The 20,445-nt window shown below is 37.3% G+C and overlaps 4 protein-coding genes across 9 annotated transcripts; 1 reads left to right on the forward strand and 3 right to left on the reverse strand.

Moving 5' to 3' along the window:
* Positions 1-99: 99 nt before the first annotated feature.
* On the reverse strand, positions 100-4,553 carry LOC135162595 (GATA zinc finger domain-containing protein 14-like). 3 transcript variants are annotated; one of them, XM_064121238.1, is made up of 3 exons: positions 4,303-4,553; positions 4,061-4,160; positions 100-3,787 (listed from the first exon to the last, which is right to left on the reverse strand). In XM_064121238.1, exons 2-3 carry the CDS (start codon positions 4,149-4,151, stop codon positions 408-410), a joined length of 3,471 nt encoding a protein of 1,156 aa, XP_063977308.1. In that variant the 5' UTR covers positions 4,152-4,160; positions 4,303-4,553; the 3' UTR covers positions 100-407. The 3 variants fall into 3 exon arrangements, with proteins under 3 accessions (XP_063977308.1, XP_063977309.1, XP_063977310.1); XM_064121239.1 differs by having other exon boundaries at positions 100-3,763; positions 4,303-4,551; XM_064121240.1 differs by lacking the exons at positions 4,061-4,160; positions 4,303-4,553 and adding an exon at positions 3,955-3,974 and having other exon boundaries at positions 100-3,801.
* A 750-nt stretch (positions 4,554-5,303) lies between these two features.
* LOC135162594 (uncharacterized) lies at positions 5,304-14,484 on the reverse strand. 3 transcript variants are annotated; one of them, XM_064121236.1, is made up of 9 exons: positions 14,336-14,484; positions 13,482-13,891; positions 12,321-13,040; positions 11,856-11,979; positions 11,462-11,612; positions 10,146-11,101; positions 7,702-8,831; positions 7,212-7,400; positions 5,304-6,062 (listed from the first exon to the last, which is right to left on the reverse strand). In XM_064121236.1, the coding sequence occupies exons 2-8, from the start codon at positions 13,882-13,884 to the stop codon at positions 7,240-7,242; spliced, it is 3,645 nt and encodes a 1,214-aa protein (XP_063977306.1). In that variant the 5' UTR covers positions 13,885-13,891; positions 14,336-14,484; the 3' UTR covers positions 5,304-6,062; positions 7,212-7,239. The 3 variants fall into 3 exon arrangements, with proteins under 3 accessions (XP_063977306.1, XP_063977307.1, XP_063977305.1); XM_064121237.1 differs by having other exon boundaries at positions 5,304-7,400; positions 11,462-11,609; XM_064121235.1 differs by having other exon boundaries at positions 5,304-7,400.
* Positions 14,485-14,718: 234 nt separating this feature from the next.
* Positions 14,719-18,717, forward strand: LOC135162596 (uncharacterized). The gene is made up of 6 exons (XM_064121241.1): positions 14,719-14,955; positions 15,085-15,179; positions 15,322-15,476; positions 15,573-15,703; positions 15,799-15,934; positions 16,129-18,717. Exons 1-6 carry the CDS (start codon positions 14,877-14,879, stop codon positions 18,350-18,352), a joined length of 2,820 nt encoding a protein of 939 aa, XP_063977311.1. The 5' UTR covers positions 14,719-14,876; the 3' UTR covers positions 18,353-18,717.
* On the reverse strand, positions 18,638-20,443 carry LOC135162603 (protein FAM177A1-like). 2 transcript variants are annotated; one of them, XM_064121251.1, is made up of 4 exons: positions 20,304-20,443; positions 20,136-20,215; positions 19,930-20,052; positions 18,638-19,559 (listed from the first exon to the last, which is right to left on the reverse strand). In XM_064121251.1, exons 2-4 carry the CDS (start codon positions 20,205-20,207, stop codon positions 19,293-19,295), a joined length of 462 nt encoding a protein of 153 aa, XP_063977321.1. In that variant the 5' UTR covers positions 20,208-20,215; positions 20,304-20,443; the 3' UTR covers positions 18,638-19,292. The 2 variants fall into 2 exon arrangements, with proteins under 2 accessions (XP_063977321.1, XP_063977320.1); XM_064121250.1 differs by having other exon boundaries at positions 20,136-20,433.
* Between the last annotated feature and the right edge of the window lie 2 nt (positions 20,444-20,445).

Genomic DNA, 20,445 nt, shown 5'->3' on the forward strand with positions numbered 1-20,445 from the left:
TCCCAGGATGTAATAAAGTGATACCATAATGTCTTCTTCCCATTGCTGATTCAAAATTTAGGAATAAAAAAAATCCATTCTTAAGTTGGAAAAAACCACTTCTAATATCTGAAACAAATTTATTTGAAGCAAACAAAACTTCTCATTTCCTTCCACAAGTTCACGTCTCTTTAAAATTTATCATTCTTCTCGGAAATTAAGTTGAAATAAATTGAAGAAATCAGTTAAATTATTCTTTATCTTAACTATGAAACTGTCATCTTATTATTCTTTTTAACATTTGTTATCCAGTAACTGGCTGTTTACATCCGAATGACCGACTTAATTCCATATAATTATATCTATTAACCACCGTTAATTGAGTCAAGTTAAAGACACGAAAAAAAACATATAACTGTTAACGTAAATTAATTGTACTCCAAAATGGGCTCCATCAGTTTGTCCGGTTCAAAGGGAATATTATGAGTGTTACCAGCTTGTAGCATGGGTACAACTTTGATCCTAAATTGAAAAGGTAAAAAGTCGTGACAAAATCCATGGAAATCGTGCCTGGTCTCAATTATTCCCAATTGAGCCATTCTTCTCAACAAACTTATTAGTTCCCCCTTGTAGTTTTCGTATTTCTTTCGCCTCATAATGACAGTCATTGCTTCATTGAGTTCCATGATAAATTTCTCAGACTTGACTCTGCATTGCTCTCCAAACTTGGGTTCCATTTTCTTCCAGAGAAATTGATAAAGATTGTGGGTAGCCCAGGGTTTAGGTCTAGGGAGTTTTGGTCGTTTGTAGATCTTTCCATTTACAATATAAGCTCTATCTAGAATTTTCTCCGGCTTCCTCGGTTTCTTCAACTCCTTGAATGCCTTCGCCATCTTCTTTACGTTCTCATTTTTCTTTTCAGTTCTCTCACATTCAACTTCATTTTCCTTAGACCTCATCCTTTCCAAAACTCTCTTGCTCTCTTTCAGCTTTTTCTTAAACTCCTCCGGATTGAAAGGAGCACTTAAAGTCCAAGATTTTTCAAGGACCTGCTGTTTACTACGTCTCACCAGGATGTCCTTCTTCAATTGTCTAAAATTACTCTGGTGCATTGGCCAATCAACTTCAGAAATACTTTCAGCCTTCCTCAGAACTCCAGATGAGGGTGTTGACTCTATTTGCGCGTTCGTTGGTATAGTGTTTTCATCCTCTTGTGCATCAACACTAATCAATTGAGGTATTGGATGCCTTGGAGATTCTGATAAACTGAGAGATGCCGATAGAGACTTCTTAACCAAAGGCTGTTGCTCCCTATCATCAGATTCTGGACGCCCCCATTTCTGTTTCATCGTGGTCATGTGAGAAGTTTCATTGACAACAAGTGAACGTTTCATCGATTTTGTCAGTCTTATAGAAGATGTACTTGCGTGATCAGACTCTGATAAACTGACCGAAGGACTTCTCTGCTGAGGGGGGAGTTCATAAAGAGAAGGATCAGATCTCCTGAGATTTTCGAAGTCACGAACTTTTAATTCCGCCTCCTTAATATGGTCATTTATTTCTATCGATCTTTTGGAGCTGTTCGACAATTTTGTGGTCGCCAAAATTGAACTTTGAGATGCCCCAAACGATCCAGCACTTGAACGTCGCTGGATTTCAATCTCTCCTGCTCCTTCAGGATTTTTAGACTTTGTCAATCGCAATTTATTTGAAGACATTTCTGAGAAAGGTGTTAATGGGCTGGATGAAGAATGATGTGAAGTGTCGCGATTCTTATCACCAGTTGATTTTTTAACTCTTGATGTATTAGGACTATGAATGTGCTTAGGATTATTCAAAGAAGCGTTGGAGGCTTTACTATCAGCAGAATGTCTAGTAACCCGCATCGTATTTTTACTGGCTTCTCTGGGTGTTTTTTCATTTGGAGCGACAAAACTGTCTGTCATAGCAAATCGGATTTCCGATCCTGAGGCGTCATATTTATTCTCAGAAAAGATTAACTCTTTTTCACTGACTGTTTCTGCGTCTAATTCACTGTCAGAATTAACTTTGTGTTGCTCGTCTTGTCCTTTCGGGTGAGAATGTCGATTGCTAACTGGACGATTAGTTGGACTGTGAATGATATTGGTAATCTCTGCGTTATCAGAGATCGATGCAACATTTCTGTGATTTTTTGAATTATTCATCTCAGTTTCAGAATTCATTTCTTCATAAGAATTTATTTCCTTCTGTTGATGATGTCCTTTTAATTGAGGATACGCCAATGTGGCTGACCGATCCATCTGACTTTCATTCTGATTACTACCTTTCGTCTGATGTAATGAAAGTTCTCCCCTTGAATTTTTCTTGCTGCTGATACGTGATCTTCGTGTACCATCTCTTTCATTCGTTTTCATAGATTCCTGAGGACGTTCGCGTTGTTCTACATGTTCGGATATCGATGGAGAATTTATTGGAGATGGAGAATGTTCTGATCGAACAGATTGAGCCTTCGATATGTACGTAGATCTGTTCACGGACTTCGAAGAAGTTTCCCGCTCTCCGGGGTCGTCGATCGCCCCTAAATTAAATGACTGATGGACTGAATTTTTACTAGACTGACTCCATCCTGTCCGTCCTTTCGAGGTCTTCGAATCATTCATAATTTCACCTTCAACAGAACTGCTCTTTCGAAGACTATTTACTGTATTGTTTGCATTTTCAGAAACTTTTCTATTCTTGGATGTCCTGGAACGGTTCTGGTTATTTTTGGATTTGCCGATTACTGTCTCTTGTCCAACAATAGTATTGGCTTCTGGATTTTGAAAGCTCTGGCCATCATCTGGATCTTTCGTCGATCTACCAATTTTCAATTCTTCTGAAATACTCAATTCTGATTCTTCATCATCTCCACCTGAATGCTTCTGAGAATGTACGCTCACTGAATTTATCTGAGACGCCAAATTCCCGGAGTCGCTATGTCTAGTCTGGCTTTTGTTAGCCTTTGAAGAGATCTCAACAGTTTGGTTTTGGGGTTCACTGTCATCGAGAATGCCAACGAAGGGGTTCTCGGATACTTTCAATTTTCTTACTCGTTCAAATTTCTTTCGAGGTAAGAATATGGGTTCATTTGTGTCACTGTCACTAGCACTGCGTTCTTGAGGAGTTCTCTCCTCCACCAGGTTCGATGTAGAATTTATCTTCTCGGAAGATCTATTGAAAAAGGTGGCCCTAGGTTTGATCCTGGTTCCTCTGGATTCTTGGGACGGCAGGACAACAGAATCGTCGGATATAACCATACTGTGGCCTACTCGCTTGACCTTTTGTTTCCTGAAACGGGGACGTCTTTTCTCGACCTTCGTAGATTCTGAACTGTTCATTGAATCCGGCTGAGGTGGAGATTTGCCTGGAAACGCTGGAGAATTGTGTGATGGTGAATGAACGCTTGGTTCTACTGCAGACTCCGAAGAACTCACAGACAGGATTTCTTTTGCCTTTGGTTTCCTTGGTGGTCCCAGGAGGGGTCGTTTCTTTCGTACTTTCACGGAGACTTCCTCGTCTGAAGAATCTTCAGGGGAATTTTCACTAGCAGCATCTCCTTTCTTTGATAGTTTTGATGAATTTGCGGGCAATTGTTGGAGTATATTGTCACTGGATTTTCCAAGATACTCCCAATGTGTAGTTGAAACAGTGGAATCCATCATGTTTGAGTCGGGATCGAGTACTGCGGTAGCCGCTGTAATATTTACTCCTGAAGGTGGACGAGAGTTCGTTTGGTTGAGGTAATGCCAGTAGTCGTCGTCTCCTGACCAAAGACAAAGAGAAATCCCTTCATTTTTTATTCTTTACAACAATGAATGGGATTTCATATTATTTTTAAAAATTAAACAATCGTGGGTAGTATCACACGAGCTTGAAAAATTATTAGGTCCTTCTCAGGGTGATAGATTATTCTTTACGTTTGAATCAGGGAATCCGGGGGGTTGACCTACTCACCTCATATGTAAATAAATATAAATAATTCCGGGATTCTTCATTTTAATGCCACATTAATGGAATCAATGTTTGTCTCACAGGGGAAAATCATGAAACTGAGACTCACCCTCGAGAAAGTTTGTGTCATCATTCAGAATTGCCGAATTATTTGTTGATCGCCTGGACCATCGTCTGTTCATGCTCCGTCTTTTAGCCATTTCAAAGTCCTATACATCAAAAAGTTAGTTACTTGATATTGCTGCAATATCATTGAACTGCTCGAAGTAGACGTTAAACATTTGTTCATATATCTTTGCGTATACAACAACAATTCGGTAACCTCACGTAAACTAACCTACAACTATTTACCTTTTGATTTCAGATTTAAAAAAATTGTGATGAACTGGGACAATTAAATTTCTTTGATTTTTGCACTGAGCTCTGGCATTTGGATTCCAGAAATAAATTACGCACACGTTCAAAACGTTTTGGAAGTTAATAAACAAAAATTATAAGATGATACGGCGTACAGCCATTGAACAGCAACTTTCCAACGATTATGTTAGTTAACGTCTTAACGACAACATTAGGGATAGTCCTGGCTTGGCTTGGCATCCCCACTCTCGCGAATTTGAGTGCAAGTCCACTTCCCCACTCCTCAATGTATTTCCGTCTTTAGAGGTTATGCATCCATATCGATACTTCGGGACATCGATATTTCCTCATCGCGACGGAGTGAGTATCGATATTTTCCGTTATCACCATTTTTCGGCGGGAAATGCATCTTCCCCTCCTTTGGGACTTTTGGTTCATCAAGATCACCTTGTCGACTAGTATCTGACGAGCCCCAAAAACAAACAGGATATTGTGTTTTTTTCGGAAATGTAGAATTTTTCAAAAGTTAATTTCTACTAATATGTGGGTAAGCCACAATCCGGAGACTTCGGTGTAACTGAGTTGCTATCAAATGTAGCATATCATACAAAAATTCTAATGATTATCATGCCGATGAGAAGTTAGATTAGCCCCTCTTCTAATGCGTTTGTTAATTTAACGTAGCAAGAGTAGGTTGATCTTCGACGAGGTTTCCAACATGAATTCTTCGGAGCAAATTGGCTATTGCCACTACCACAAAAAATCTAAAGAAGCGAAGATCACGTTCCCTAAATAAATATCTGAGCTTCGTTGACTCAAGTTTAATGATCCTGACGCAGCCAATATATCAAAACATTTGTAGAATTTGTATCAGAAAAGGTAGGAAACTGAGGACCTTAAAATATCTTAATCAGGTAAGATATAACGAACGTATTGTTAAGTTTGTGTGATTGAAATTGACAAATTTGTGTCAGAATAGACGGCAAAGGAGCATCGACAGTTATTAGAATTTATTTATTTATAGGGTTCATATACAGTTGTACGTATATTGCTTAAACTCGTTGGGGAATTATAATTAAAAATTTTGAATACTAGACTAAACTGCTTGTTTACGATTTTTCATATTTTCATAGGCACACTGAAGAATTAAAAAACGTGTGTGCATGAATTTTTTTTGTAAACAATAGTTGAAGGCCTATATTTTACATTATTCGAAGTTACGAATTTTCTTACATCATTATGTAACATATGCAGGATTTGTTTCTATGATTTTTTTTCAGTACAAAATATACTTCTTAATTTATAATTCAACACTTACATTTCTTGTTGTAGTTTTACGCGAGTTGGATTCATTGCGTAAAAATAAAATCCGTAGTATATTAATAATAGTAGATAAAATACAAAAATTCTGATAAGGATTTACAGAGTATTTCACTGCTTATTCTGCTGTATTAAGAGAGTATTGAACTTTAAAATGAAATTGTTTTTTTTTTGTATAAAATGTTATCTACAGAAAGAACCCTTTTGAGATATCCTCATGGAACTGATCGTTTCCTTGCACTATTCGTATGATCATAAAGAAAAATGAGGCCATTCATCTGTTTGTTCCATCCTCATCTTCACATAAGACGAAATTGAGATTTGGTTGATGATCCAGTAAAACGTATTTCCATGAAGCTCTTTTGATATTTCTCCGTACACCATTTAGATTGAGCAATATTCACCAAATAATCGATTGGATAAATTCCCACGCCCTTTATCATAGAAAAAAAATTTTTTGATAAATTAAAAAAATGAACAAAATCAACAAACATAATGGAGAATATCTTTTGCAATTTCTTCCTTTCAAAGGCGTAAAGTTTGGAATCGTACGAGTGCAATGTAAACCAATCAATTTGAAAGTGTGAATGACCATTACACGGTGGATAATAACAATAAAGTGTAATAAAATAAAATCGAATTTTTCGCAAACAAATTGACACGACTCAGAATTTTCTTTAACGTTCCGATGTTTTAGTTTTTCAAGCATAAAAGATTTTCCGGAACCAAGGATATTGAAGTAATGAAATTGTGTAAAAACTAAGTAAAAAGAAAATAGAAGCTCAATTAATTGTTATCAATATCGAATAGATAAAAAGGAATAGGAAATCGTCGAAGAATCTTCCAATGATAGAATAAACCCATCACAATTTTGGAGAAAAATATCTGGAAACTCGTCGTTGAAATCATTTGAACAAGAACTCAGAATTTTTTCCCGAGACCTTCAGTAGAAAATATTTCAAATATATCGATGAATTTCCGGATTTTTTCCAGTAAAATCAAGCCACTGAAGAGGGCATATTCTAACACATAAAATGATAGTCCACTTAACTCTATCATTTTCTCTATTCAACTCTATCTACAATTTATATAGTTTGATTTTCTGGAATAATGTTATTTCGAATCAATTTTATTTCAAGACTTTATTCAAACCCTTCTAACTGCACTATTTTTCTTTTCTAACTGTAACAATTGTTCGATTCAATGTAGAAAAATCTATGAGTCGTGCCACGGTAATACAAGTACTATCTGGCCCATGTGATAATAATACTCGTACCCAACTCGTATCATGATATCACATTTGCCTGATGGGATTTTAATTGCCTGATAACATAATTACTTTTTTGAGAGAAAAACTCGGATTATTCCAGTACACGCTATTCCAAATTCTGTCAGTTTTTTTTTCATACAGCATATTGTAGTGTGAAATACTCGACAAATAATAGTGTGCGATATCTATTTAACACGTTCTTATTCGGTGGATTATTTACATTTACCACGAACTTAATTTTTCACAACGAATTGATAACATTTGAGTACTTATATCTGTTTCTTTCTCGTGTTCAATCTTCGTCACAACTCACTTGTCAAACACTTGGCTAGAGTGTATCACTACGGCGATGTGTTATCCGATATGCTCTGCCTCCAAGTTGCGTGGAAAGGAATCTTCAGTATTTTTACCCTGGTCTCGGGTAATGCAGTAAGTAGTAATTTTTGAAGCTGAGGGAGGGAAAGAATGTCCACTTGTGGATTTGACACGTTTAATTGCTCCTCTGGAAATAAATATATGAGAATTAGACGAGTTTTTCAATGGGAAAAATTGGCGCATAAAATGTGAAACTCAGTGGCATTTGCTCATCCCTTGAAAGTTAGGCAGTTCATAGAAACATAAATGAACAGAAGTCAATGAAGGCAAATAAATGAACAACCTATCAAACCTAAATGATAGGCAAATAATAAACGCTAATGATTATGTAGAAAGTCTTCTGGATCATTACTAATTAATTAACGTCATTAATTCTAAGAATTATGAAAAAATCATGAAATTTTGTAAGAAAAAATAGAAGAACAAACCTTTTATTGCATCCGGATTTCCCTCACCATCTTCAATCAGTTTCAAACAAGGAACTGGTTTAAGCACAGGAATGGAGTCCCCAGAAACGTGTTTATGCATCTGATTACACTGATCGACAAAGAGTTCGGTAACTCTCAATAACTCCAGTGTAACTCCCCATACAAAGTGCGTCAAAGTATTGCTCAACTCAGTAACTCCCCCCAGAACCATATTATTCGAAGTAGCTGATTGTGAAATGTACGTTGGAATAATCAACAGTCTTTTAATATTCTTGCAGTTAGCTAGATACTTATCAAATCCATTTTTCACATCAAAATTCACCAATTCAAGTTGGTGGAGTTTCTCCATTTTTGATACTCCTTCGAGAATATCGAAAGTGCAACAAGAGCCCTGTCCCTTTTCCAATCTCAATCTCTCCAAATTAATGAGCTTTGAAAGTACATCAGTTCCAAATTTGTCGGGAAAATCGGAGCATTCTCCAAGTTCCAGAGCCTCCAAACTAACCAAATCTCCCAGGACTTCAATTTTTTTCTTTCCAAGTTCTTTAACTGATGTTAAATTCAGTTGTGTCAGTTTTTTAAGCTCACCCAGCGGTGAAAAATCCTCCTGAAGTGACATTCCACTGATAGCCTTTAGTCTCAATTCCTTCAGATTTTTCACATTCCCTAGCGACTCGATATTAAGTCCATCACATTTTATCGCCATTGCACTCATTACCTCGAGCTGGGGACAAGATTTAAATATCGCTTCGACAACAGATGCTGGACATCTGCATAATTCCAAGACAGTTAAATTTGGAATATTGGGCAGGATGGAAATAAATTTCTCCCAAAAATTGTCCGACTCTCCAGCAATTAACATTTTTCTCAAGTCCAAGTGCTGCGTTCCATGACGCTTTAGCGATGCTGCCAGTCCGTCCCAATCTGTCACCTGACTGTTCTTCATCCTCACTGTCTTCCAGAGCGCTGGATGCGCTGCCAAATCCCTCCACATTCTACAAACTCTAGCCGCACGAAGAAGTTCCTGAACCTTCAGATATTGAAAGACGCGAGATAAAGCGTGATATCCTGCACATACTGACACCATAAAGTACTGTCTTGGGTCCACCTCCATTGGAGGAATTTTCTTTCTGCAAAATAAAAATAAATCATATTTCCTTAGTATTTTACTGTTTACGTTCACAGATGAATTGGCAGGGTGAACTTTTCCAATTTTATTAACGATCGAACGACGGAAGTTTCATTAACTTATTCATTCATCTGATTATGGAGCATGATACAGAACAGAAGAAGGAAAAAATAACTGTCAGAATGTGAAATAGTACATCTCGATCGCGAGTGATCCTGAAAGACTCTAGTTGGTAGTGTTGAACCTAGTGTACTGGGCTGCTGCAATGCGTTTTTGTTCGGTTTTACCGAAAAACCGAATAAAAACATATATTTAGCCTCCTCATAGCAAAAATCATTTGGTCGAAATTTTGTGATGGTAAATATTTAACAACAATAATTTTCAAGCTTCCAAATCGATCGAACAAAGAGAATTTCTACGGCCAGAAGTATTTAGTATCAGTTTTAAAATTCATCATTGCGTCTTCAGAATAATTGAGGATTGATCCACTATCTCCCATTTTGACTATGTATTTCTCTCTTCTTCTTGTATTGGAGGATTTGATAGAGGGGTTTATAATGGCGGAAGGACATGGAAATTTGGATCAGACCCTGTTGGGACACGCACTGACTCAATTTTCTCTACAATTTTTTTTCTGTTCAATAAAAAAGAGTTCTTTTTTGCTATTCTGGCTCGAACATGCCTTTACATCTGTAAATATACAAAAGTAAAATTTAATTAGATTCTCATGGAACACAGTAGATATTAAAAATTTTCATCCGAAGCCAATTCGATGAAGAGACAGAACAAAAGCGAGAGAAAGCGAGAGAGAGAGAGAGCAGTATGTTTCTACTACTAAATTCTAATGTTCATTTAAACATGTGTAGAAGTTGCTTCGATCATATAATTCTTCAAAAAATTGGCCCTGCAGACAAAAATCTAGTTTTGAAAATTCAATATCGAAAAACTTTTTGGAATTTTTTTTTGAGATTCCTTATTGCTGAGATAGTAACACGATCAAGACTGGATAATTTCAATTTGTTTAGAATTTTTCTATAAAAAATTGTTATTTACTCATATTCATCTTATCATTGCGATGATAATTATTACGAGAAGATTTTTGAATCATTAGCTCGGCATTACGGACTATCTCCCGTAACCCTCTAACCTGATTATTAGTTTTCCATATCTTCTCGACGTTGGAATAGGAAAGCCTAGTTATACACTATATGGCGATCGAAGGAAAAAGCTGAGTCAGGTAAGAGGGTTATAGATAAATTTCAAAAAGTCCATGTAAGACGACACGAAGAATATTCAACAACATGTATGCACTTACTTAGTGCTGCTGTCACATTTTGTGATATAATTCTCAACTTGTCCGTTTTTCGGATTCTCAGGAGGCAGAAGTGGTGTCTCCATTGTTTGTTGAATTATTGCCTCATTATGATTTTCTAATTTTTCTCTTCTTTCATCAGCCTTTTCACTCTCCACATAATTTTTATTTGTCAGTACAATGGTAGGTTCAACCTCTGGCGGTTTGGAACTATTCGTGGATTCAACCGGTGGTAGACGTGAACCATCTAACCATTCACTTTCCAAATTTTTATCCAATTCAACAGCTTCAACATCCATGTGTACTTCCATTGTCTGCACAGTAGGTTCAGTTCCACTGCCTTTTAGCTCAGTCGAATGAATTGTCAGATCTTTGTTGATGGATACATTTAAAGAACTTTTAGCCTGGATTTCTTCAGCCATATTCTTGTTTACTTTGTTCTCTTTATCTGGCATGCACTTGACAGCCGATTGAGAGGATCTTCGACTGCTAATTGAGTCCTCTGTACTCAAATTTATACCAACGAGTGCATTTTCACGAATGAAATCTCTCTGATTTTCTAAGGTTCGATCAGATCTGATGGGAATTGCCGGTTGTACCGCCATGTCATTGTTTTTGGGAATAACAATATAACGTTTTCCCCCCATTTTAGCAATATTCTGGGCAGGCTGAGGTTTACATCCATCATGACTGCGAAGATATTTTTTATCAGGAGGAGATAACCAGGAACTCAGGGAAGTATCCACTTTATCCATCACTGAGGTAACTCCTGATGTATTTGACACAGGAGCTTTATCTTTTAAAGATTCTTCAGTCTCTGTCTTTGATGATTGGTGGGGCTTGGGGAGCTTTGATTTTATCGTGTGTGAGCCTAACATGCTTATTGGTATCAACGCTGGTGGCGTTATCGGTGCTTGTTGTTGGAGACGTTCACTTGGTTCTAACTCCATTTGACAATTCTGAAGCGGAAGGAAGTGGAAATTTTACTAACGAGGTTCACATGGTATGAAGATAGAATGGTAGAATGGTAAAATGGTTCGTATTTACTAGAAAAATTGGTCCAAAGATTATCAAAGAGCCTTTTAATTTCATTCCTGAATCGAAGGAGAGGAAAATTGATCTTCTAAATTTATTTGATTTTTCCTAAATTTTGGCTAGAGATGGCAAATTGTGACTGTGCTCAATACTGTCTGAAACCAATACGGCTATAAGTGAATGGGGAAACTATTAATTTTAAAGGCCATTTTGATACGACACCATTCAACCATTTCAACACCTCCATACCAAAGTTTGATCAATTTTTTTTTCCTCAATAATACCTTGCAGACGTATTTCTCGTTAGGCATTATAGCCTTTCCACCAACACACTCCGGATGATATAAGCACAGACAAATGCGACACTGAAGACTTGGTATGAGACCCATGCTCATCGAACATCGAATGCTGCAGGGCTCCTGGAGTTTGGCTCTGCTGGACGTGCGTTAGCAGGGAATGGAGGAGGATAACAAAAGTAAAAACAATTGACTTTCCATTCCTTTTACTAAGGAGAGGAGAGAGTGGAGATGGGAATGAGGCGCTCATCAAGTCAGGAAAGTGAAGATAGATTTTGGGGAATACTTTAAACATCGATTGGATATTCGAATCACTGATGGTTGTGCAAAAATATTTTCCTGTGGGAATTCTGAAGCGCAATATAGTAGGAATATTACTCACCTCAGTATCCTCTTATTTTTTGGAGAGGTAACTTTTTCAGCAGTCGCCTGATGTTTCCTCGTTACGGTGTGAGGGCTCCACTGGGGTGTTCGCTGTTCAGTATCTTTTGATGATTTCACTTCCTCTGTGATTTTAATGAAAGAATTAATTAGATATAACTATTCACTATGACTTAACTGCCAAATTATAACGTGGAAAAAATGAATAGGAGGTATCATTATTTAATTATGAATAAAATAAAATATACAAAAACAATACAAACAAAGGCGGACTATGTTAAGATTGAGCCTGAGACGCCGAATACAAGGTATCTGAGTGGCTTTATGTAGGACCATTTTGAGAGGCATTAGGTCATAAGATACAACTAGACGGCATAAATAAAATTATTTTCTTTGGAATATGACAATTCTCTTGGCTTTTTTTTTCAGAAATATTTGAAGGATAAAATTATAATGTAGTCCTTACTCTTTTGAACTCCTCGCTTGCTTGCAACTTTGACCTTGAATCCTGTAGGAGTCGTGCCCTTTGTAGCTGCAACCTTGGCGGTTTTTGGTGGACACGGAGATGGCGTGAGTACTTTTCTCGTGAGAGATGAGCGTTTATTCATGATTCTTTTTGCAGGGGTGGCTTGATCATCTGCAAACTCTGATCTAAGTCTCTTTGCATCCCTGATCACTTCCATGGAAGGATCGTCAACACCAATGGGCTCTTTATAAAACGTAAAGTTATCTAAAGAGAGTTCCTTTGTTGTTAAACACTCTGCAACTTCTCGAAGACTTTTAACTTTCTTTCCTTTAGGTGAATAGTAATAAATGTCTGCTAAACGCTTTGATGGGTTATCAAATCCACCCTTGTAAACCATTTCACGCTTCCAACCAAATTTAAAAGGCTCTTTATAGAGAGGATTTGACATATCGACATTTGGATTGTTACTGGGTGCTCCTTCAGTTTCGAGATTATTCACAATATTTGAAGAATCCACGACAGTGGTGTCGATTTTCTCGGATTGTTTTTCATCTTTTATTTTTGGTTTTTCTTCTGGAACTGTTGATATACTTTTATTATCGTCAGTAATTTCTTTGTCGAGACTTTCAGCAACTTTTTTCGATTCAAGACTCTTCTGGGGTCCTTTCGAAGGTGTACGTCGTCGTTTTATAGTATTCGCTTCTTCCAATTCTGCCTCAGCTATTACAAGAGAATGATTAAATATTAGATTTCTATTTTATCATTTCATGAGCATTTTCTTGCAGAATTTATTTTTGATCTCAAAAAATTCCTATTTTGTTACTAGAAGTTCCTAAAAAATCCCCCAAAAATCTTGAGAAAATAGCAAGCTCATTTCAACTCCCCCCTAGTGGGCAATTCATTGAAAATCGCTAAAATGCATTGTCTATCACGAATAACTGTTTTAATTATTAATATCCATTACATCCACATCTTAAAAACAACGTAAATGACTCACCAAGCCTGAACAATAATTGGTAAATAGGTGCACATCAATTAACTCTTCATGTTTACATGAAGTTTACGTCTGTCTCATTCTGTTATTGAGACTTTGATGTGCCCTCGCCATTAACCTAACCACACATTCAATGAAAATATTGAAAAGTTTTATTAAAATCTTACCAATAAGTTTCTGGAGAATTTCCAGTCCAGTTTCAATGATCATTAAACTCTCCGACGAAAAACCAATGAACTCCCCAGAGTCATCATCATTAATAACATCAGGTTCTAGCAGTTTTCTTTTGACTCCCTTGGACTTAGGCTTGGCGTCAGCTTCCACACTACTAGTCGAATTTGACTTTGATTTACGCATTCTTCTTTTCACTGCTGACTCTAACTTTTTTCCAATACTTTTATCCTCGCCATTTACCTCATCTTTGTCCATTTTTCTTGCACTTTGTGAATTATCCGAGTTAAGAGTTTGGTCTGCCATTACCTTAGTGTCGACCATTTCTTCCAGGTTAGGTTTCGTGCGCGCCACCTCGGCGTTCCCGCCATTTGTATCACTGACTTCTTGTACATCCATAAAAATTCTATTGTTTTTTACAAAAAAAATATATACATATATACATGTAACAAATGAAACATATCAATATGTAGTTATATCGAAGCAATAAATTAATTTATGAATAGAAAGACCAAAACATGCGTTCAACTAATGACCGACCACTGATAATTATGGAATGATCTATGCAAAATCAATGGAAAACTAAATGCTTAAAATTCAGCAACTGTTGTGATTGGTATTGGCTACCTCAACTGGGCAATCACTTTACAAAGTCAATAGTCTGTCTCATACAATTGTTAAGTTTTTCTTTTCTCACTTGTCTGGAAAATATATTTTTCTCATTGACTTATTCTATTTTGCCAAACATAAAACGAATTTCTTGATTGCACATGATTTCTTGTCGACTTCACGTGGTCTTCCTCAAGAATCAATGAATTTTATGTGATAAAAATAAGCAATTTCCACTCACAAGAAACAGGTCTTCTGATTTATGAAAACAAAACTAAATAAATCGGTGAGGCTTAATAAACTCAGTCCAATTTTTTAGAGTTCTCGGTAATCACTGATAGCGTAGACCAACTTACAACAGTCAGAAACAATCATGAACTAGTACTAAAGTAGAGAGATTCAGCTAGTGTGTTGGGAGAATCCCTTGAGAAGTTAGCGACGAACACGTGGTTAAGATCTGTTTTACTTACGGCTACAGACGTATTCTCTTTAGGTCAGTTCATGGCCCACCACTTCAGTTTAGTTTAGTTCATGCGCCACCGCAACGAACATTTTTCTGGGGGGGGACCACCCCAAAGGGGTGGCCATTCTTTTTTACGTGCATACATATCTCTATGCTTCATACTCTTTGGTTAAATGTAATTCACTTGCATGCAGAGGGGCAGATAGTTTTTGTGGATATAAAACAAGTGAAATTTCTGCTGACAGTTGGATGGAGATTACTTAATAGTAATGGAAAATCAAACAAATTGCAGTTCAATAATTAAATCGGTCTATTAGCAATGCAAGACATTTGCTTAGATTTACGAGCGGCGATTGATCGCGGGCGTACTGATATCATTCGGATATTAATCGGTGCATGTACGTATACAAATTGACATAACTATCATTAACGGTGAAACTTTGAGCTAATTAGATGCATAAATCCCCCACATAAATCGATTGATTTCTCGAACATTGAATAATTGAGAATTCGTACAACAATAATAGGTGACAATGAAAATCTCGGAGAAGGCATCACAAGAGAAGATATCCTTAACCAACCCTTTCTGGAGGAGGGAACATTCCTTTCTTATGCTTCCAAGGTAAGATTCACCTTTTTTCTCTGCAGGAAATATAGACAATACTGTTCCCATGAGTAGAAGAATGATTTATTCATTATGGAATTCATTGAAGAGATCGTTTTCTGAATTAAAAAAGAAACAATTGTGACTTTTTCCATTGTAGACGAATCAAGTAGACGTTGTTCGAACCCTATTGAAGTGTGGAGCTGATCCATCAATTAAAAATGCACATGGACATAACGCTGTTGATGTAGCAGCTAGTGAAGTAATTCGCTTGATTTATGTTGAGGAATTATTGAGAGCAATTGCTGCCTGCGAGTAAGTTGCCCATATCTCCAATGACTGTACATTACTTTCGACTGTAGGAATGATCATTACACATTGTCTATTTGTACTCTCTTTCTCTTTGTTTAGAATAGACAGAGTTTTACAGCTCTTGGATGCTGGAATTGCCGTTAATTCTTGGGACTCCGAGGAAAGTAAAAATACACCACTGCATTGGGCAGCATGTTACGGCAATAAAGAAATCATTGCCTGTCTTATAGGTTTGTCATGATATTTTCTTTTCCCATCGAATTATTCAATTTCAAACGATCGAACTTGATAGACGAAAAATCTGACTGTCATTTTTATCATTTAGATCGAGGAGGCAATATCAATGCCCAAAACGGCTGCGGTGTAACACCGTTACATGAAGCAATGAACCGTGAACATGTGGAAATATGTCAGGAACTCTTGCAGGCAGGTGCTAATCCTCATATTCGTGCGATACAAGGGTATGTACAATTTTTCTCAGACACTTATAGTTTTAAGTCTTACATATCTATGGCATTGAGTTCTTTCTTTTAATTTGCTCGATCTCTATATTCTGTTTACACTTCATTTCATCTAAAGAAATAATCGTTTGCTTTACACTTTGGTCAATGCCCGTTATCAATTGAGGAACTAGTCTATGTAAATTATTTTACAGACCATTTGGTGGAAAGACAGCCGACGATCTCTCCCGCTATATACCCTCGATGAAGAACGTGATACAGCGCTTCGTGTCAAACTTCCCCTCAAAAGAGCCTGAGGGTATTCACAGCCCAGTAACATCTAATCCAGATACCAACAGCTTCAACCAGAAGAGTTTATCCACAAACATCAGCCAAATCTCCATAGACTCTGCCAAATCCACGGAGCCCCTTTTTGACTCCACCACTGTGCCAGTAACCGACAGTCCTGTTCGTCTCCAGAAATCTGGACGCCATATTTGGAGCCTTATATGGCCCCAGCCGAAGAGCATTCAGGAACTCGTTGACTTTTCCCCTCCATTCATTGCCGGAAAAGAGCTGTCCATCTCAATAATCCAAGGTAGTGAATCAATTCATGATATTTTGGACGTCTGGGAGGTATCTCGAAGTCACCTACTAGAGCTTGGCCACGATGTTAAAGTGGGAGAGGTCCAGCCAGGCTCAGGTCGTTGCACAGGAGACAACAGAATTGAATGTATCGTAAACAAAAAACTTTTCAACGTCGCGGAGGGCTACCAGCTTCACATTTCCCAAAACTCCATAAGAGTCAGTGCGGGAAGTTTATCGGGCCTGCACTATGCAGTGTGCACTTTTGTACAAATTCTCCGTCTCAGCAAAAATGCAGGAACTCCAGGAGTTTGCGAGGTAGAGCCTGTCATTATTAAAGACGAACCTCGTTTTGTACACAGGGGAATTCTCCTCGACATTTCTCCAAGAGGCCGTACACCCACATTAGACTATCTCCTGCATACGATAGACCTCTGGTCTTCTTTCAAGATCTCCCACTTGCATCTTTACTCGAGACTCACTCCGAGCTGTGACTGGCAGTTATGTTATTCAAGGCTGGAGATGGTGACGTTGGATCGTTACTGCAGAGATCGTCATATAGACATGATTCCCGCTCTCGATGTAGACCAGAACGTTAGCCAACGTCATCTTAATCAGATGTGGCCAGTATTCCAGGAAGTTCTCGCAACATTCCCTAGTTTATCGTATGTACACGTTGGTCCAAGACTAGCGAGTCTCCTGGTGCAGCCAGATAATTTGGACTATAGTCTGGGTACCAATGAAACTGTTGAAACCGACATGTCAGAGGTGTTCAAGTCCTATTCGTGCCTCCAAGAACTATGGCACATACTTAACCTTAATTCTGATACAACACTTCTATTGTGTTCTAATGGGTTACATTCAAAACCAGAGTTTAGAAGTATTCCTACCAATGTTATTTTGGTGGAATATGGTTTTCAAGCTGATTACGATTTCTCTGAGTGGACAGAGACATTCAAAACAGCTGGTGGTAATGTTCTACCTAGTTCAGGTACTGCCAGCTATAATTCTCTTGCTGGATGCCCTGCGTCAACTTTTGCAAATACTAGAAATGCAATAAAAACAGCGTTGGAACAAAATTCAATTGGAATAATCGTTGCGCACTGGTCAGGAAGTCATCATCTTACGCCTCATCCTTTCTCGTGGTTGGGGTATTTGGTAGGAGCTGGATTGGCATGGAATCCAGAATGTGATGTTGAACTTGGACCTAATGATCCTTTTGATCACGATCATGATATGAGTCCCAATGGAAAATATCCAACGTTTCTGACGAATATATTGAATGTTCACGTTTTCCGTGATGCGGAAAATAAAGTGGGAAATGCCATTCTAGAGCTCGGGAGGGTGGACACACTGGTGCTTATATTGTCCAAGAATCAGGGATGCAATGATCTTCAGCAAATTCCGGATAATAGAGGTTCAACACTTTATAGACTCTTGACTGATCCTGATAATGTTAATCTGGAGTTTTTGAGTGCTGATCTATTTGTGAAAATGACGAAGCAGATTAAACGTGTGACTCATGCACTTTATGAAGCTAATGTAACGTCGCAGTTTGGGGCTATGGAAATTCAAGAGTTGCAACTTACTGCGGATCTTATGCTAACTGCTTGTAAAATTGGAAGGACATTGATTGGGGTTGGAGTGAATCCTAATAGCAATATGGGGCTTGCTGTTATCAATTTAGGTGTCAGTAATCTACCACCAACTTTTAGGACTGACATTGCTAATAAGATGCTTGCGCATATTGAGCAATATAAGGGCGCCTGGCTACAAAGGCATCTACCTCAGGGATTGCAGACATCTTTGCTTGTACTTAATAGTGCACTCAATCGGTTTGTACCGGAAGCATAATTTTTTGTACTCATCATTCTGAAAGAGGATAAGTACATGCAGTTCATTGAATAACTGCAGAATTTTTCATTAACGCAGCCTATGAAGGTGATCTATAATATTCCATAGTATTCCTTATCGAAGACTGTTAAATTTTAATTAGTTGATGAATAAATCCAACACCATTTTATGTATTGTGTTATTAATGCTTATTTCAGTTCAGAGTTATTGTTATTTTTAGACACCATGAAACTGACACAATTAGTATAGTGTAAATGTGGAAGTTTTCAACTTTTAAAAACAGGATGATTGTATGGAGGTTTTTATTTCAATAAAGCTACAAGATGAGTGCTTAAGACAGCACCCCAACATTTTTATTCAGTAAACTATTGACTCGAAAACTTCAAATTTCGAACTACAAAACTAAATAAATATTATGAAAACTATAGGAAAAATTCAAAGAAACCACGGCTAGGATGGACCGATTTGGTCTTCAATTTGTTGTTGAACGATTGTATTAGCAATTTTTCAAGGCCTCTATAATATAGTGATGGTTCGTTCGCAACTTGTTAATTTGTACAGTCATCAAATTTTGGTAGATTTAACTTTTTCACGTTTGAACTTTCTTCCCCTTTTATTATTTATTATGGAGAAGAATTTTTTTTTACACTCGGATGGTACTGCAACTCGGGCAGCTGTAATAGTGAAAAGTAGCTCGAGACGCCCACCCTGAAAATTTTTATATTACAGACCTTAACATTTTGTTTTCAATGTTAAAACACTAAAAAAATCCGATGGGTGCAAGGCTACGGACCGAGGAAGCTTCGAATATTGTAATCAAACTCATCAGAAATTTTTGTCGACTGAGTGACGACCGCAATTATTCCTCACAATGGCAGAAAAAGGCGTTTCATAGGCACGAAGTGTCGAAAAATAATGTTTTACGGAGAATGTGAATAGCCTATAGTCTAGTTACGGGTTGGCTGGTTTTTATGAGATCTTCCCCTTGTTGCTCGGTCCATCCGGCCATCTGCAACTGCTCTTTTTCTCTCTCGGCAGTAAGAATTCTCTGCAGTCTATTATATTCATTGATCTCAAATTGGTATTTCGGCGACGTTATTCCAAAAAAGTCTGCCAAGGCTTCGCCAACGTAGTCACAACTTTCTAGAACTTTACAACTAAAGCACGTTGTCTGATGCCAGATCCACGGAATCCACTCCAGAGTTTTCTACAGTCGTGAAATAATAATAGTGTTCAAAGTAATCTGAGCTGGAATTCAGAGATTAAAATCGAACATAAATTTGAAGGGAAAGTTATTGAATGTCCATTCAAGTAGCGAGTTCTGATAGAACTCACGTGCAATTGATTGGATAGGGTTCATAAAAATGAAAAAATTCGGAAAGTTTTGTTGAAAAATGATAGAAATCGCACACAAATTTGACCTCCAATATGAAAATTATCGTCAGTTCTAATCTGGTGCCGCGAATAACTCATGTTATTACATACTACGTTGAGATACAAGAGAAACTCCAAATTCTCCAAAACCTATATTCGACTATTAATCAAATAATTATCGAAAAAAAAAATTTGTGACTCACTGGGTCGACTACTACCGTTTGACCATCCTCCTTGGAGTCATCCACTTCATCATCATTGTACTCTACGAGATCTCCGTCCGAAAAGTGCAAAACTTTTTTTATTTTGCGTTGATGTCCTTCATTCTAAATTTAAAGTATGGCATGCGTTATGAATCATGTTATTGGATTAATTACTTTGTACTTATGGAAATGAGATAATTGCATACTTCGGTTTGATTATCTTCATTCACTTGGACAATAACTTTTGATACGTCACAGTTATTTTGCTCAACTGCCATTTTTGGTTCTGTCAAAATTGTATTTTGGTTATTCGAAATTTCAGAAAGTTAATTATTTGGATATTTTCTATTATTTCTCCACTCGTAAATATGTACATAAAATTTGAGAACAGATCTGTCGTTAGCACTGTCGTAGAATATTCATTAAATATTACTATTATGTTATTCTTGCTATTATTATTATTTATGTCGTTCCACAATATAGTTGGTGCATAATGCTATTCTGTGATTCTGTCAC

Source organism: Diachasmimorpha longicaudata, chromosome 5 (assembly GCF_034640455.1).
Source record: "Diachasmimorpha longicaudata isolate KC_UGA_2023 chromosome 5, iyDiaLong2, whole genome shotgun sequence".
NCBI classification, from domain to species: domain Eukaryota; kingdom Metazoa; phylum Arthropoda; class Insecta; order Hymenoptera; family Braconidae; genus Diachasmimorpha; species Diachasmimorpha longicaudata.